The sequence below is a fragment of the Pinus tabuliformis genome, chromosome 2_1, assembly GCF_031772625.1.
Source record: "Pinus tabuliformis cultivar Carrire ecotype Pingquan chromosome 2_1, CPIR1, whole genome shotgun sequence".
NCBI lineage: Eukaryota > Viridiplantae > Streptophyta > Pinopsida > Pinales > Pinaceae > Pinus > Pinus tabuliformis.
The window spans coordinates 780838990-780856682 of NC_142299.1; the positions used below are offsets into that span (position 1 = coordinate 780838990).

The window sequence follows — 17693 nt, forward strand, 5'->3', positions numbered from 1 at the left end:
TTGCAATGAAATGGCAAGAGCTACCTCAGCACAGTCTTAAGGCGAAGTGCCAAGACCAGGCAGAGGAAGATTGGTTGGTGTTTCGGAGCAGGGCCATGGAGGGCAGCATTGATAACTCAGAAACGATATGATCAGAGGAGCGTATATTATTGGTTTTACAGCGAGTGATATGCTTCGGTGGTTTGCAACTCGGAGCATGATGGTTTGCAATTGCGGAGCGGGAGTCTTAATTCTAGAGGTTTCAAGTAGGCTAGCGGAAGCCTCTTTTCACAATGTCACAGGTAGAGCAGATATGGATAGAGATAGGAAGTCGAGAACCCGTTGCGTCCCCGATAACCTGAAACCTTCGCCTCTGATCGGAATACCATGGCCAGAGTGGTTTTGGGGTGATCGCAAGCCTCGTGAGCAGGAAGAAGTTTTCCCTTTTTTGCAGCGATCCCATTTAGTGAACAACACATGGCAGTGGGGCCGGATGAAAAACCGCCTTGATCACACGCTAAAAATCGGCATGTTGAGCTGTGCGATATTCATTTTAGCCGTCGGATTTTGTGGCAGGGATCAACGATCATGATTGATCGTGCAATTTTGTGGGGCCGGGGAGTTAAGTTTTGTTTGCCTTCTTGGTGCGAATTTCATCCCCACCGTCGGATCCAAACGTGGATTGGATGGCCACGAATTAATAGGTAGGCTGAAACCTTCGCCTCTGATCAGAATTCCATGGCCAGAGTGGTTTTGGGATGATCGCAAGCCTTGTGAACAGGAAGCAGTTTTCCCTTTTTTACAACGATCCCATTCAGTGAACAACATGTGGCAGTGGGGCCAGATGAAAAACCGCCCTGATCGCACGCTAAAAATTGGCATATAGGCTGTGCGATATTCTTTCCAGCCGTCGGATTTGGTGGCAGGGATCAACGATCAGGATTGATCGTGCATTTTTGTGGGGCCAGGGAGTTTAGTTCTGTTCACCTTCTTGATGCGAATTTCATCTCCACCGTCAGTTTAAGACGTGGATTGGAAGGCCACGATTTAATAGGTGGGTTGAGGGAGTGCTGGCGCGGGCAATCGCTTGGCTAAAGCTTTAGTCAGCATGTTTAGGGTAGGTATCCTAAAGGACTTGTTGGTTATTTGTATTGAGTTGGGGGTTCTTGCCATTGGGGGTTAGCACCCTTGTTTTGAGTCCACTTTGTCGAGTGGATAGTTGTACAATATGTAAATTATTTTCGGCTTAATGGTATAGAAGGATCGTCTCTTGCTTCAGCAAAAAAGAATGAAGTACTTGATGGTAGAAATAGAATTTTGAATCCTAATCAAAGATTGATCTTATCCGTGCATGGGAAAAATGTATATACAAAAAAATACAAAAACATAAAGCAAAATATGGAGTGTGTTGGCATACCCAAGGAAGCAGTTTGGTCATACTTGATAACTTTGTCAAAATGAATACAGAAAATAAAACACTTGTGATTATAAATTACGTATAGGGATTTAAATTATATACAGGGGTTATCTCGGGTAATTAGTTCAAATGATTGGAATCTAGTTCACCAAATTAACCATTGGTAAATGACATGGTAGAAATAAATAATGATGACAACAAAAGGCACACACCTATATGTTAACACTATAAACTATAACTCATGTATAAATAAATTGAATGTAGTGATAACTAGTTGGCATGAGTAAAGCTCGAATTTTATGATTGATAAAACTCGCGAAGAAAATTAATGAACTTTTCACTGAGTCTCTGACACACACGCCTTCCATATGGAAGAATGTATTTAATTTTTAATTTAATACCATTTGACAATGCTTTATATAAGGGTTCTGGTGTGTAGTGAAATTGGGGAGTGAAGGCACGCCTTCAGGATAGAAGAATGTATTTAATTTAATACTATTTGACAATGATTTAAATTGTAAGAGCTCTGATGTGTAGTGAGATATTATGGCATGAAATTTTATAGTTTTCAGATTTTCCAAAAGAAATCCTTTAGACTTTTTACTCGTAAAATTTGATTTTTTGATAATGAAAACCTTAGCATGGTTGACTACAGACCCACTGGGCTCAGTGTACACGAATGAAAATACTCAATATTTTTTTGAATTTATGATTTTTTAATTGAGTTGAAAAAAATTTTGAGTTTTTTTTGTCTAATTTCTCTAAAATTTGATAGAAATTTATTGAAATCACAAAATTAATGGATAATTCTTGCACAATTGAAAAGGTCTAAGAGTTTTTCAGGGTGCTGAATCCATATATAAAGTCAAAAACCCAAATTAAATAACACAAATCAAGATTTTATCTCAAATTTTTCCACTTAATTTTAACACTAAAAAATATGAAAAATAACACTAAAATCAACTATTCCCCTACCTATATAACAAACAATACTATATAAACATTAAAACACATCATGAATCCCAACAAATATTCCACCAAATATTCTTCAATTCAGTATCGAGTATCATAACCCAAAATATTATTAAATTTATTCTACACAATACAAATATTTTATTAACAAAGTAAAAATGGTGATCTTGGTTTGGAGGTTGGTTCGAAATTCAGCTCCACAGCTATACTGAGTATCATAACCCAAAATATTATTAAATTTATTCTACACAATACAAATATTTTATTCAACAAAGTAAACATGGTGATCTTGGTTTGGAGGTTGGTTCGAAATTCAGCTCCACAGCTGACCGAAACTGTAGCAGATATTCTATCAATCCAATAGTAATTAATAATTCCAGCTAGACAGCACGCCTTTAAAAGCGTAGCAGGTCTCGCTGTTAATTTACCAACGCCAATGTTATCATTCTATTAATACGGTCAACGGGCCGAGTTCGTGCGTCTGTATAAACTGTAAACAGACATGACACTGAGCGCCATAAAGATGACGAGACCAACAAACGAAACAACTAGAGCTCCAACTCCATGGTGGCAGAACCGATCATATATACCGCAGATTTTTTGCCACTGAGTGTGAGAATTTCCCTTGTATCCAACGTAGGCAATGGCGGTCGCTGCAGAGACGCCCGACGATACCAGCGCCACCATCACCTGCACACAATTATGAAATTCAATTCGAGATTTGAACATTTATACCGCAGCTTTCATAGCTTCATAGCAAAGAAAAGGAGAAATGCATTACCAAATCGGTGACAGAGAGAAGAAAGGCTGACAGAGTAGAGGAGGCGAATTTGCCTGTTACGGAGAAGATGAATGAAAGCATTGTGTACCCACAGGCGACTGCATTCGCCACTACAAAGAACCTGCAAAACAACATATCATAGGGAAGATCTCAACATGCAACAACATAGAAATTTAAATATTTAATAATAGTAAGTGTAGTTTAGTTGAAACGATTTTTTCCAAATTCATTGAACGCAATTTTGTTTTATGTGTAATTTGTAAACTTTGACAATCATCTAACATTGTATCATGAAAGAAAAGTCATTTAGTGTATTAATTAAGCAATTTAATATATTACTAGAGTTGTTTAATAAATTATTAATTTATTGTACAATTTTTATTTATTTATATCGTACAAGAATTTCTATTATAAATATGTTATTTTTATACAAGTAAATAATTTAATTATTGGATTAAGAATGGTCATGTTTATGTTATTTTCATATAAGTAAATAATTTAATTGTTGGGTTAAGAATGGTCCTGTTTTATAAATATTTTGATTTAGCTAAAATAAATTAAATTAAAAATCAAAAATTAAAAATATTATGTTAAAATAAAAATAATTTCAAACTAAAATAATAATAATAATAATAATAAATTACATGTTATTATTTTTTTATTAATTTTTGTTAAGTAATTTAGATAAATTTGAGGTGTTCAAGTTATAGGTGGTCTTTGAGCTTTAGGTTTATGAGACTCATGATATTGAAAGCTGAAAATAACATAGAATAAAATCTATTTAAACGGGGAAATTAAATGAGTCTAACCCAATTTAACTCAAGATCTACCAAACCCTAGAAAGATCAATTGCATCTCAAGAGATTTGATCTCTCCACGGACTTGGAGACTTGGGACATCCTAAGTTAAGATAAGTTTATCAGTGATAAAACCTCCATATTATTTAACTCTAGATCTAACAAACCCCAGAAAGATCAATTTCATCTCAAGAGATTTGATCCCGAGATTTGATCCTCTAGACATTTGGTATATAGTAAATTAAAATAAATTTATCACTAATAAAACTTAAATATTATATCTATAAAATTTAGTATTACATTAATATAATTTTTTTTAATATATTTATTTTGTGAAAAAAAAATTAATAAAAAAAATATCATCACATTTAATATAATAATAAAATCTATTTTAGATTATTTTCCTCTATTCAATCATAATAATAATACAGGATCATTCATATGCAAATATATTAACTAGAATTCTTTGGTGTAACATGATCATGGACACATATACTAACGGGATTTATTTGGGAGAGTCTCATCTTGTAGGTTAATTTTCTCTATATTTAGTGATAAAGAAGAGCTTGGTGATAGCTTAAGTAAACTCATGAAATAAAAAATCGTTGACAATGGAGAAATGAAATATGCTTCTCTTTGAATACACATACAAATGCTCCGACACTTCCAACAATAAAGTATACCTCTTTCCAAGTTATGACTTGTTGTCCTTTCTACTACTTATTTATATATACAATACATATGCATTGCTCAGATATTCAAAGATTTAAAAACTAATAATGCTATAATATCCATATACCATTGAGGCCAAAATTTGATTAATTTTTTTATAAACCTAAGGTTTTGGAAGAATAAGACCAACAATACTTTTAAACCGGTATCTACCTACTTATTTAACCCGTTTATATGAGAGTAAAAACACAGAGAAGATAACTGAGCTAAGCTGATCTAATATCCTCCTACCCACATACACGAAGGCAGGCGAATATTGGTATCTGGCAGGCCATGGCCCAACGATGGGAAGTATCACCGTCTGCTTGTTCGTTCCCATAACGATTGCAGCAGAAAATGTGCAGCCGATTGCCAGCAGTCTGAAGATGAGATCCACTACAAAGAAACTGCTATTAACTCTCTGCGCATTATCCCCGCCGGACTTATTCTCAGTCTCTGAGTAACCCACCTTCACTTGAGATGCCATTTTTTCTTCCCTGCCACCACAAAATGTGAGTTCCTCTACATACCAAGAATTGAGCACCGATAATGATATATATTACAGCACAGGTGCGTACGTGGACGATTATAAGCTCACATAATTCTTTATTAGTGAAAGCGACGGAACATAAATTCTGGTGTTTATATAAAAATCTGATTTGGTAAATGATGTATATAGTTAGGGTTGTTGGAAGGGTTTAATGATAATTTTTAATTAAATTTCAGTGACATGACATTATTATGTTAAATAATTTATATACAAACTTCGTCTGTATTAGGGAAAAAATCTTACTGCTAAGATCGTTTAATTGTTTATTCAAGTACATATGGGTATATTGCCCCCAATTTGAATAGTAAGACTCTGTACAATCACCAATCCCCCCTCCATTGTATTTATCTATTATCAGTGAGAAGAGCATTATTGGGATGGAGCACTTACAACTACTACGATTTGATGTGCGTGGACGTTTTGCATCCAACTGACTTATACCTCATTCCTAAGTGTGTAAAGTCTTGTTTTTAAAATAAAATAATTTCGTTTCACCTAATGTCCAAATATTTTATTACCCGATTACAGAAGTTCCATATACAGACACATGGCCGACGGCCCCGCTTGATCCCATATGAAATAATATCCGCAGATTTTTCGCCCCAAGTTTCAAATACAAACACACAGCCCCTATTGATCTCATATGAAGTAATGTCCGAAGATATTTTTCCCATATCTCATGAATCCATTCCGATCATCCAAAAAATGGATAATCCATTCAGCTGTTCCATTCAGATGGGTTAATTTTGATAGATATTTATTTGTTTTTATCTTATTTAACCGTTTTAAAATTAATTCATTTTATTTTAAAAATATCATAAAAACAAATAAATATCCATCAAAATTGACCATCAGACTAAGCACGGCCTTGTTTGTACATGAAACTGTGGGCAAAATTTTTTTTTTTCTAGAAATGTAAATGACTGCTTTTGATTTTTTATAAATCATAATTTTTTATTAATTTTAATATTATTTGTAAATTTTGATGAGACTTTTAGAAAAGATTTTAATGAATATATTTTATTTTAATTTATCGTCATGAATAGTTTTTAATTTTAGAATATGTTATTTCTCAGACACATCTTTGTTAATGAAACTTTGTTTCACTAAAAAAATTGGACATTGTGAGGTTTCTACAGATTTATTTTAAATAAATTTTGGGTTTCTACAAATCTATTTTATAAGATTGAAATTTTTTTGGTTGATTGTTTATGTGTAGTAAATAAAATATGGATTAGAAAACCATAATTTTTTTTAATGAAAATGTTTAAGATTATTGTTTATAAATAAGTGTAATTGGTTATTCTACTTAATATTTGATAATAGAGTGCCTTAATAGAACACTTTGTGATCTTTTTCTCTACAACAATCTGTAGACTCAAATTCTACATTTTTTTTGTTAAATACTATTTCATTATAATTTTATTTTCCTTTAACAATACTATACTAATATATATTAAAATTAAGTGTTTTTTACCTAGTAATAATTTTAATACCCATATATATATATATTTGAATATTTTTATTTTATAAAACTGATTTCAGATTATAAAATATAATTTGTTTGGTCATATTCTATCATATTGGATATTAAACTAATCATAAAAGTTAATGAATTTTGTATTCATATATTTACCAGATACATAAAAAAGATTTATTGAGTAAAACTTTATTATGCAAAACATTATGCCACACTATTAATGAGTTTTGTGTTCCTTCATGGCCATAGACACAGTCGCCCTCTTAACCTGCATTAATCTTTGGAGAAACATTTCCACACCTTTGCTGTGCTCCTTCACAAATGTGTGCCCAGAAAAAAGTCTTCTCTCCATTTCGGAACTTTAATGAACTTGTTATCAGAATTTACTCAGGGCCTCTCACTTTCGATCATATTCAATATTTTTGGGCACCATTATGGAGTGTATGCTCCATTACTCACACCGCGTTGCAACTTTCCATTAGCGTAACGCAATTCGTCCGAGAAAATTTTGGGTTCACGCTGTCACTGTTGGTCACAATTCCGATTTCTCTGTGCAGGCATTTGCTTGCTCAAGGATTATTACTCGTTCGAGCATTTCTCATAGTGACTTTAAAGCCCTGAGCGTTATCGACGTGGTAAATACTAAAACGTTTCGCACGTTTTCAAGGGATTATTTTTCAGGTTAAGTTTCTGTTTTTATTTTTATTTTTTTTTTCCGAAGGCAAAACCTATCAAACTCAGGGGTCAAACCAATAGTGAGTACAACCATCTCTGGCTGCTATCCGCGAATGTCGATTTCACTCATCACCGTTATCAAGGAAAACCACGCCCCCTGTATCCGCGAATGTCGATTTGACTCATCACCGTTATCAAGGAAAACCACGCCCCCTGTAATAACCCGCTGGTGGTCCGTAAGGGAGCAGGCTTTCACTCCTGCCAGATGCCTCTGGGTCTTGGGCCGTTAACCTGTTTCCTTACGTCCGAAGGAAGACGAGTTCTTAGCCAAGCAGAAGCAGTTTTACGACATAGTCCAGGCCTAAAATTTCTGTTTTTATTTTTATGAGAACTGGAAAATTATAAATTTTAGTAATCTAAAATATTTCTTTTAAATAAATTCAATATATCCAACCGTATTAAACATTTTTTTTTAAATAACCCAAAAATATCCCAAAGTCAAACTGAACTGAACTGCACTGCACTCTACTCTAGACCAAATTAACTCCATCAAAAGTCAAATAAAAGAAAATTGCAACATCCACTGCAAGCACCATGCTGTACCGTATTTTCAAACAAAACCATTACAAATTTGTTTTATTTTCGAATTATAACCATTAAATGTGTATGGCACGGTACTGTATTTTCAAACAGTAACTATTACAAATTTGCATTACGTTTAAAGGTTTGAAGTTTTGCCATTACATCTACCATTACAGGTTTGCATTATATTTAAGGATTGCCATTACATCTAGAGAAATGCCTTATGTTTAGGGATTGCCATTATAAAGTTTGATGTATTGGAGGTGCATTTAACAATTTCGCAGGTAGAGGCTTAATATATAGTTCTCGTACCATTCACTTGGTTAGACATTCTTTATCTCAGAAACTGTTAGTAGTGTTAGCGGTTAGAAAATGGGCCTAATTATTATGGAGTAATAGGAGCTAAATAGGAGAGGGTGGTAATAATAATAGTTAATATTATATTGAAAGGTATTTTGGAATATAGTTTTTAGAATTTTAATTTAATTTAAATAATTAGTGTCATATGAATGTATTTATGGTTTTTTAGACATGTGGTATTGATAAATTATAGTTTTGTAATAATTTATTTATACATTAAAAATTTCAACGATAAAAAGAAAACAAATCTTTATGGTTAAGAATATTGTTCTATATATATATATATATATATATATGTTTAACTTATATATTAGTTCTTTTAATTATATATTAATAATAATAATTTAAAATAAAGTTGTAATTTAGTGTTTCTTTTTTTAGCAAAATGTTTTGATACTATTATAGGTTGATGTCTATCTACATTATCAAGTCATTTAATTTATATGGTTGCTCTAGTAGTTATTAAATCTGGAAAACTTTAATAGTTTAATATAAAAAAGATGTATAATTTTTTTAGAATTTAATCTAAAGTTGAGAAATGGTCTTTAAAATTAAAGGTGATATATTTAATTTTATTATTTTTACAAAAACAACTTTTTCATGTGTTGACATCATAACTATGCTTGTTTATGTTTAATTATCTAATGTACAATAATGAGGTAAATAAAATGGAAGACAATAACCTTTAGTCATAATTATATTAAAAATATTATTACATTTAAATTTAAGGAGAAAGTGTAATGGCATTTACATCGACAAGCTAGAAGGTTGTTTAGAGGAAGCAGGTTGTGCTAGCACGATCAGGTTGTTTAGAGGAAGCAGGCTTTGCTAGCACGGTCTTAGCTGGGATAGTCATCATCCTTCTTCTCTATTTTGACGATATTGTTCTTCTCGCAAGGTGCCCATCTGATCTTGATAAGTAGCTTAGACTCCTTAAGGATTTCTGCTCTACCATGGGTATGACTGTTAACATTGAAAAAACAAAAGTTATGATTATCAAATCCAAGAAGGACACTTACATTAATTTTAGGTATGACAAGAGTAACTTGGAGGAAGTGTCTTCTTACAAATATAGGAATTGATATTCATCACAAGCTCAACTAGAACTATAGCATTGAGAAAAGGATTAATGGGGGGTGGAAAGCTTATTTTGGTCTTGAAAATAATTGTAAAACGACAAACCTCATAATGTGGGATAGAAAGAAGTTCCTCTTTGAAACTTTAGTCACTCCTATTATATTATATGGATGTGAGGTTTGGGGTTGCAGCATCTTTAGAGAATCCTGGAGAAATATTGAGCAAATCCAGAAGCGTTTTATAACGTATAACCTCAAAATTAAAAGCAATACACCCTATCCTATTCTCCTTATAGAAGTGGGTCTTTCCCCTATCGAGAGCCTAGCTATGACTAGGCTTCTGTTGTACAAGCACAAACTCAATAACAGAGGAGACCACAAACTTCCTAAGCTAGCCTTAAAGTCCAGCCAAAACCACCAAGGCTCAAACAAGGTTGGTATAAAGACATCAGGGCCTGGTTAAACCATTTGGAGATCGACGAGATTGTTGCATTGCAAAAAATTAATAACATTAAAAATATTGTTACTTCTAAGTTCAAAGAAAAAATGTGGTGTGAGAAAGATTTAGCAGCTAAAACAAAATTAAGATATTATAAGGAGGTCATCAACCCCACCCTAGAAGATCAAAAGTATCTCTCTGTTTTAATTAGGTCAAAGAAGAAAATTAATATAGCCAATATTAGAACGAACTCTCATGAGCTCCATAGTGAAACAGGTCATTGGGCAGTTCTTAAAACACCATGGATGGAAAGGATTTTCCATCTCTATGAGAATATGAACATCGAGGATGAAAATCACTTCCTCATAGAGTGCCCCACGTACAACCACATTAGATCTCAGCTTCATAATCTTTGTTGCAATACTTTTACAATGTCAAAATTATAGTGAGCTCAGGAGGCTTCTCTCTAAGCTTTTTGAGCATAGGAATAAAATCTTAAATCAAACTAATTAATTCATTTGTTTAGGTCCGATAGACCAAAGTTTGGTCTCAGTGGACATTAACCATCATCATCATCAAAAAAATTAGAGGATAAGATAAAATTAAAATATTATAAGGATGAGATGAACAAATACACCTCAACTATGTCTGACTATGATTAATTATCCAATGTACAAGAATAAGGTAAATAACATGGAAGACCATAACCTTTAATCATAATTATATTAAAAATAATATTACATTTAAATTTAAGGAGAAATTGTAATGTTATAAAAAATTGGAGGATAAGAGAAAATTGAAATATTATAAGGAGAAAATCAACATTGCTAAAATAAGGACAAACTTTCATGAACTTCGGAGTGAAATAGAGTCTTATAAAATGTTTTCCAAACACACACATTAAATATCAACTTCAAAATATTTGTTACAGTATCAACCTTTGTAACATTTCAAGTCACCACAAATAATGCTTCTCTCAAAGATTTTCAACATAGAAATAAAGTTCTAAAAGACACCAATTTTTTTGTGTTTTCCTAAATTTTAATGAATAAAAGTTAGTCTCAGTAGACTTGAATAACCAACACCGTCATTATCCATAACAAAAAAGTCATATATCAATATTAATGACAAATAAAAATATTGACATTAAGTAAAATATTTGAATATCTACTTTATTTTATTTATTTTTATAAAATAAATAGAAGTAAAAATAATTTATTTAAAGAATATTAATAAAAATTAAAATCTATAATAAGTAAAATATTTTATTTATTGATTTTAAACAAAATATTTCAATATCTCCCATGGGGTGTAGAATAGATTGTGACAAGGTGTTTTGTTAGGGCACTCTATGGTGTAAAGGTCATCAGCTCAAAACCCCATTGGAAAAAATCCAATCCAAGTGGTTTCGATGGCTTAGATGCCCCTAGGTCGCAGCTGCTCAAGCCACATGTTAGGCATGCCAATCGTCTCAGGACTCACAAAATCTCGAAAACAAAACAAAAAAAAAATTTCAATATCAACTTTACATCAAATACTTTTATATTTCAATATTAACATTAAGTAAAATATTTCAATATCTACTGTTAGGTCCCTATACTACTAGTGTAACCCCTTATTGTTATTAGTACAACCCCCTTATTATATTATTGTGTCCATGTAGTCCCCATATTGTTATTATTGTGCCCCATATAAGCCCACTATTGTTATTATTGTGCCCTTACATTATTATTGTTATGTCGACTCTGATTACATTATGACCCCTTAGATTCCTATATCTAGAACGGAGGTCTTGTCATTTGTATCATCCAAGAATTGTTAATTTGTGTAAGATAAAGGAGGTTGCCCCCTCGAAGAGGCTGAATTCTAAGGCGTTAATCTATCTTTTCTATCTTTTTGTGAGCTAGTTTCATAACATCTACTTTATGTTAAAAATATTTCTCTCATTTTTATAAATTAATTAGAAGTAGAATGCCTTGTATATGCATCGAGCCTTGGGATTGAATAATCTCTAGGATGCTCTAAAGTATTTGGCCAATATGCTTGTAGAACTCAGGACACCTAGGCTTTCACCTCACAAATATTACGACCTACAACCCAATCTATTACATGTATTTGTAGAGCCCATGTATGCTATCAAAATGGATCAAGCAAGTATAGCCCCATTTATCTAGTCCTTTTGGGGTGCAACATTAGATCCATGCTAACACAACCTCAACAACTCTTAAAAAAACTCAGTTCCACCAGAAAAAACCCCCTCTCCTTATCGATCTGGATTATATGGAGGGTTGAAATACTTGGAACAAGGGGAGGACTTTCAAATTTTTATTAAAACCCTAAATGGGAAGTCCTTCATTTTTTGGGTCTCAAGTTTGGATCATGTGGTGAATCTCAAGAAGAATATATAGAATCAATTGGGTTTTCCAACATATATACAATGTCTTCTTCATGAAAGGAAGTGGCTTCAGGATCTATTTTAGTTGCAGGATTATAAAATTTCAAGAAATTCCACCATCGTCTTGAGGTTGTGAGAGGGTGCTTTGGGGTCCAGGAATCCAAGACGTTCAGTCTTCTACAAGGATGTAGTGTGAGGCAATGGTTCTAGTCCACTAGATATGCCAAAATACAATCCTAGACCTTACATTGTCAAGCAACAACAACAAGCGCCTACCATGGAGGTAAACCTAATAGAGGTTAATCATATTTTTTTGTTCTTTAATCTAGGGTAGTGATTTTCTTATTCAATGGGCTATGGCCTAGGTCTGATGCTTTACATCAATGGGTTTTTACAACCTAGACCAACAACTATGACATATACCTATGCTCAAAAGGTTTTTTCATTGTTCAATTCGATACCCAAGAAGATTTAGAGAGAGCTTTGAAAGAAGGACCCTGATTTTGGGGAAATGCAAGGCTTTTCATCACCCCTTAGTTCTCAGATTTTGATGCCACAACAATGGTGGTAAGTTCCGAGATTTTGATGCCACAACAATGGTGGTCTCAACACTACCAGTATGGGTGAGGCTACTAAATCTTCCCCTTCCTCTGGCATCACAAGGTTCTCGAGGATATTGGAAACACTTTGGGGTCATTTGAAAACATAAACTCTGAAAGAATGGGGAAAGGATTATTTAACTTTGCCAGAATCTGTGTAGAAATAGACCGAAGTAAAGGTCTACCTGACCACATTTAGTTGAAAAATAAGACCTTCCAGTGGACCCAACCTTTGGATTATAAAAATATGACATTTAGATGTCGCTCATGTTACCAAATAGGACATTTACAAGATGCATGCCTCTAAGCAAAAAATCATCCAAAAAGGGAAAAGGGGTAGGACCGCAAAAGAAAAGGATATTAGCCTTTCATGATAGATGATGAAGAAGGGGAAATCACAAAGAACCCATCAAACCAAGAAGAAGGAGTACTCGGTAAATGATAGAAATGCAATCCACAAGTAGAATGGTACTAATCCATGAACCAAAACAACAAAACAATGTGGCACATAAAGAGGACAAGATGGTAGGCACGAAGAGAGTTCATGTCTTGGAAAGTTCTGATTAGACAAAGAACCCCCACCGAATACATCTGTGAACAACTTCACAATCATTCCAGTTAATTCACACTCAGTGAGATGGAAAAAGAAAGAAAGAAAGAAAGAAAAAAAAGCTAAGTGATTACTATAACACTTAACTGCTCATGTTTTCTTTTATAGTTTTTAAATTTTTTCCTTAAACACATAAACCTAAAAAATACTCTTATTAAATGTCAAAAACGTCCACAAAATATAATGTTATTGCTTTTTTAAAAATTAAAATAAAAATACTATTTTTTTCCTTTAAAAAAAAACATAATTAAAAATAAAAATAATTCATTTAAAAAATATTAATAATAAAAATATATATATCAAAATTTACAATAAATAAATATTCCATTTATTAATTTTAAACAATATATTTCAACATTAACAATAATAATAATAAAACTTCCCATTACTTTTATCCTCAACCTAACATTAACGTATTATATTTAAAAAATAATAACATTTAATATATATATATATATATATATAATTTTAATCATATTTAATAGGTTAACTGTATGTATTTAAAATCGACCATGTTTAAAATTTACATAACACAAATCACAATCACATGTAATATAACATGCATTACTCTCATTATTCTCAAAGACACAAATTACATTTAATATAACGTACATCGATAAATTCAAATTATTCTACATTGACACGACACAAATCATATTTAATATAACATACATCAATAAATGTAATATTTTGAAAAAATGATTTTGATTTGATTTTTTAAAGGCATAAATAAAATCACATCACATTTAATATAACATTAATGTAATATTTAAAGAAAAAATAGTAATTTTTAAAGATTTTTTTTGGAAAATTTTGTGGTTTATTTTCTAATCTAATTTGTCTCGAATTGATTAGAGATTCCTCGAAATCAAAAGTTTAACAGGTGAATTGTACTTTGTTTTACTATGGATTTGGATTAAAGCATACTTAAACTGGATAGATTATGAATGTGAATGTGAATATTTAAAATTAATTGCAAAAGTATTTTTCTTTTCAAAAAGGGTTAGGTACAAAGTTATGGGTAAGGTAATGTAAAAGTGAATTTCATATTCAAATACAATTGAAGACAATCATGGGTTGAACCACTTGTGTGCCCAACCTCTCTCTCTTGAGACAAAATTTATCAGAAGGAAAAAATGAAGTCAATAGGGTATGAGAGACTTGAGGTAACCTGAGAGGAAAAAGAGACTGCTATATCATTGAACCTCGAACATGACGTTGTAGAGGGAGGTGCGACACTGCCAGACACAAAAGTTCTTGAACTGGTTGGCCAGTGGAGCTTTGTCTAAGTACCCTTGACTGAAGTTGGTTGGGACCAGGTGGTATTGGGGAAAACCTATTAATATTTTAAATTTGAGATTGTGCTGAATATGAAATTGGCTCGGGGAGAGTACCAACGGTGTTACTGGTTCTCATAAGTTGGGAGGAACATTCCTTTCCTTGGGATTTTGTGGTTGAATAAAGAGGTAACATATAAGTATTAAGGAAAACCTATATTGTTTATCGGTTCTTGAATTGTTTGAGAAGAAAAGTTATATTTGTTCCATAAAATTAAGACTGCGATATATGATTGAGACTGTTAATGTGTTGTATCAAAGAAACTATGAAAGAAACTATGAATTACATAGGAAGGTAAAGATTTCTTGTTTCTTTTTATAAATGTATAAATAAAGAGTGTGTATAGTTTTTGGAATATGGCAGTAAATTTGAAAAGGACTCTCAAGGAATAATATTCATTATGGTACAAGAAAAGATTAACATAACTAAGGGGACTTGGGTTAGTCCTTGGGCCAATTCAAGTTACCAGCAACTCGGGGACAGTATCGTAGACTTCCAAAATGCAGAAATTAATAACATAGGAAAGGAGCATTAATTATAAACATTATAACCAACTTCATAAACATTATATACCAACTAAACAAGAAGAGACAAATCAAAGAGTTACATAATAAAGAACAAGTATCCTTAAATACTCCATGTAAAGAATTAACCAAAGAGTTATAATTTATTAATTTGAAAAAAAAAGAGAATCGAAAGAAATTCATACGGTCTTAATTCCTTCATTTAGACAATCAAATGTACAATATAACTTTATGATATATTTGTCGGGGCATGGTTCATCACACTCTAAATCTAAATCATTAGAGAAATTTTGAGGTCAAAAATGGGCCTCGAAACAAAAACGTACAACAAAAATAAACTTTATAAGAACCAATAGGATCCAATATGATGATGTAAACCATGGGGATGATTTACCATTTCTTGAGTAAAAAGATACAAATATTAAAAAATAAAAAAGCTACTTTTTCAACTCATATTTTCAACTTATCTCCCAATGATTTTACTCAAATTTTGAGTGGGAACACTCAATGTATGCAAAATTTAATTTTGCATCCAAGCAGTACCCATGTTGCATACTTTTGATGGACCCCACTACACGAAAAATGTGAAATACATTAAAAAAAGGTGATTGTAATCATGTTTTTTCATGTATTTCACATTTTTTGTGTAATAGGATCCATCAAAAGTATGCAACATGTGTACTCCTTAAATGAAAAATTAAATTATGCATCCAAAGAGTGTTCCCACTCGAAGTTTGAGTAAAATCATAGGGAGATAAATTGATAATATGAGTTGAAAAAGTAGTTTTTTCTTTTTTCCCTCCAAAACTTGATGAGAGTTAATCTAATATTATTTTATTATTTCAACTATTATTTTATAATATTCCTTAGGAGGCCTATTTTAAACCTCAAAATTTCTCCAATGTATATAATTATGAAATGAAGAAAATTTCTAGTCCTGTACAAAGGGCCAGAACTTATGTCAAGCATACAACATGACAATTAAACTAGAAATAATAGTACCATAAGTTCATAATCTCGTCCAACAAAATATGGCATATAACCAGTTCCATGAAATCAAGTAAAAGAGATGCATAGTATTGCATAAATCAATGAGCCCGCCGCCCCCAACCCCCCCCCCCCCCCCCCCCCCCACAAAATAAAAAAAGAAGGGAAATAAATCTTGATGTTTTCTTTCATAGTCACACTCAGAATATGAGATTTTAATTAAAAACAGTGGTTGACCGAGTCCATGAAATACAACTCAAGGCACTGTCATGACCCTAATCCCTATCTAAACTAAATATTGCATACTATATAAATTCTTAAGAGTTTATATCCCAGTAAGAAGCCTTGCAATATTTTCTAAATAATCAACTACCGAAAACCCTAACCAGGAATGTAACCACACCTAGATTAGAGACGAAATAACAAACTGTCACTGATGGGTGTGGAGAAGTAATGCGTGAGAGATAGATGAAATGTAGTGAGTTTAGAACATTGTACCTGCAAAAGAAAATAAACCCACATATGAGAATTAACATAGGCATGACATTCTGAGAAAGGAGTAGAAAACCCTGACAAGAAAAATCACTGTCAAATTAATCAAGCCAGGATAAGAGACTAGAATAAAAAATGAAAACAGGGAGGAGTGACTTACCGACAAAATGGACCTATTTTTCACTCCCATCAACTTAGTTGTATAAACCCTAACCATGTCCTATGAGAATACACGGACATAAATAAGAGTTATAAATTTTATAGAAATGAATTATGAGTGCATACAATGAAAGGGAAAGGCTATCGGAATTGTACATGACGAAAAAGGTAGAAACCCTGATAATTTACATGTTGAACCTCACATTTGAGAAATTTTGAGGTCTAAAATGAGCCTCAAAGTAAAAATGTACAACCAAAATAAAATTTATAAGAACTAATAAGATTACTGATGGTGATGTCAACCATGGGGGATGATTCACCATTTTTGGAGTAAAACAATAAAAATATAAAAAACAAAAACTATTTTTTCAACTCATATTTTCAACTTATCTCCTTATGGTTTTACTCATATTTCAAGTGGGAGCACTCGTTGGATGCGTAATTTAATTCCTTATCCAATGAGTACCAATATTTCATACTTGTGATGGTCTCTGCTACACGACAAATGAGAAATACATGAAAAACTTGATTGTAATCATGTTTTTCATGCATTTCTTATTTTCATATAGTAGGTTTCATAAAAAATATGCAACATGGGTACTTCTTGGATGAGGAATTAAAATTTTCATCCAACGAGTGCCCCCGCTTGAAATTTGAGTAAAACAATAGGGAGATAAGTTGAAAATACGAGCTAAAAAAATAGTGTTTCATTTTTTCCCTTTAAAAGTTGATGATGTAACTTAATATTATTTTATTATTTCTACTATTAT

At 32.2% G+C, this 17693-nt stretch overlaps 1 protein-coding gene across 1 annotated transcript; it reads right to left on the reverse strand.

Moving 5' to 3' along the window:
- Positions 1-2505: 2505 nt before the first annotated feature.
- On the reverse strand, positions 2506-5192 carry LOC149202894 (CASP-like protein 1U1). Its single transcript, XM_089400064.1, has 3 exons — positions 4918-5192; positions 3150-3270; positions 2506-3058 (listed from the first exon to the last, which is right to left on the reverse strand). The coding sequence occupies exons 1-3, from the start codon at positions 5142-5144 to the stop codon at positions 2828-2830; spliced, it is 579 nt and encodes a 192-aa protein (XP_089256190.1). The 5' UTR covers positions 5145-5192; the 3' UTR covers positions 2506-2827.
- Between the last annotated feature and the right edge of the window lie 12501 nt (positions 5193-17693).

What these genes read in the sequence shown, in the direction of transcription:
- LOC149202894 (XM_089400064.1), bottom strand. Translation starts at nt 5,144, where the DNA reads ATGGCATCTCAAGTGAAGGTGGGTTACTCAGAGACTGAGAATAAGTCC. An exon ending in CAATATTCGCCTGCCTTCGT is followed by an intron (nt 3,271 to 4,917) that starts GTATGTGGGTAG and finishes GTTGTTTTGCAG; the next exon opens with GTTCTTTGTAGTGGCGAATG. An exon ending in TTCTCTCTGTCACCGATTTG is followed by an intron (nt 3,059 to 3,149) that starts GTAATGCATTTC and finishes AATTGTGTGCAG; the next exon opens with GTGATGGTGGCGCTGGTATC.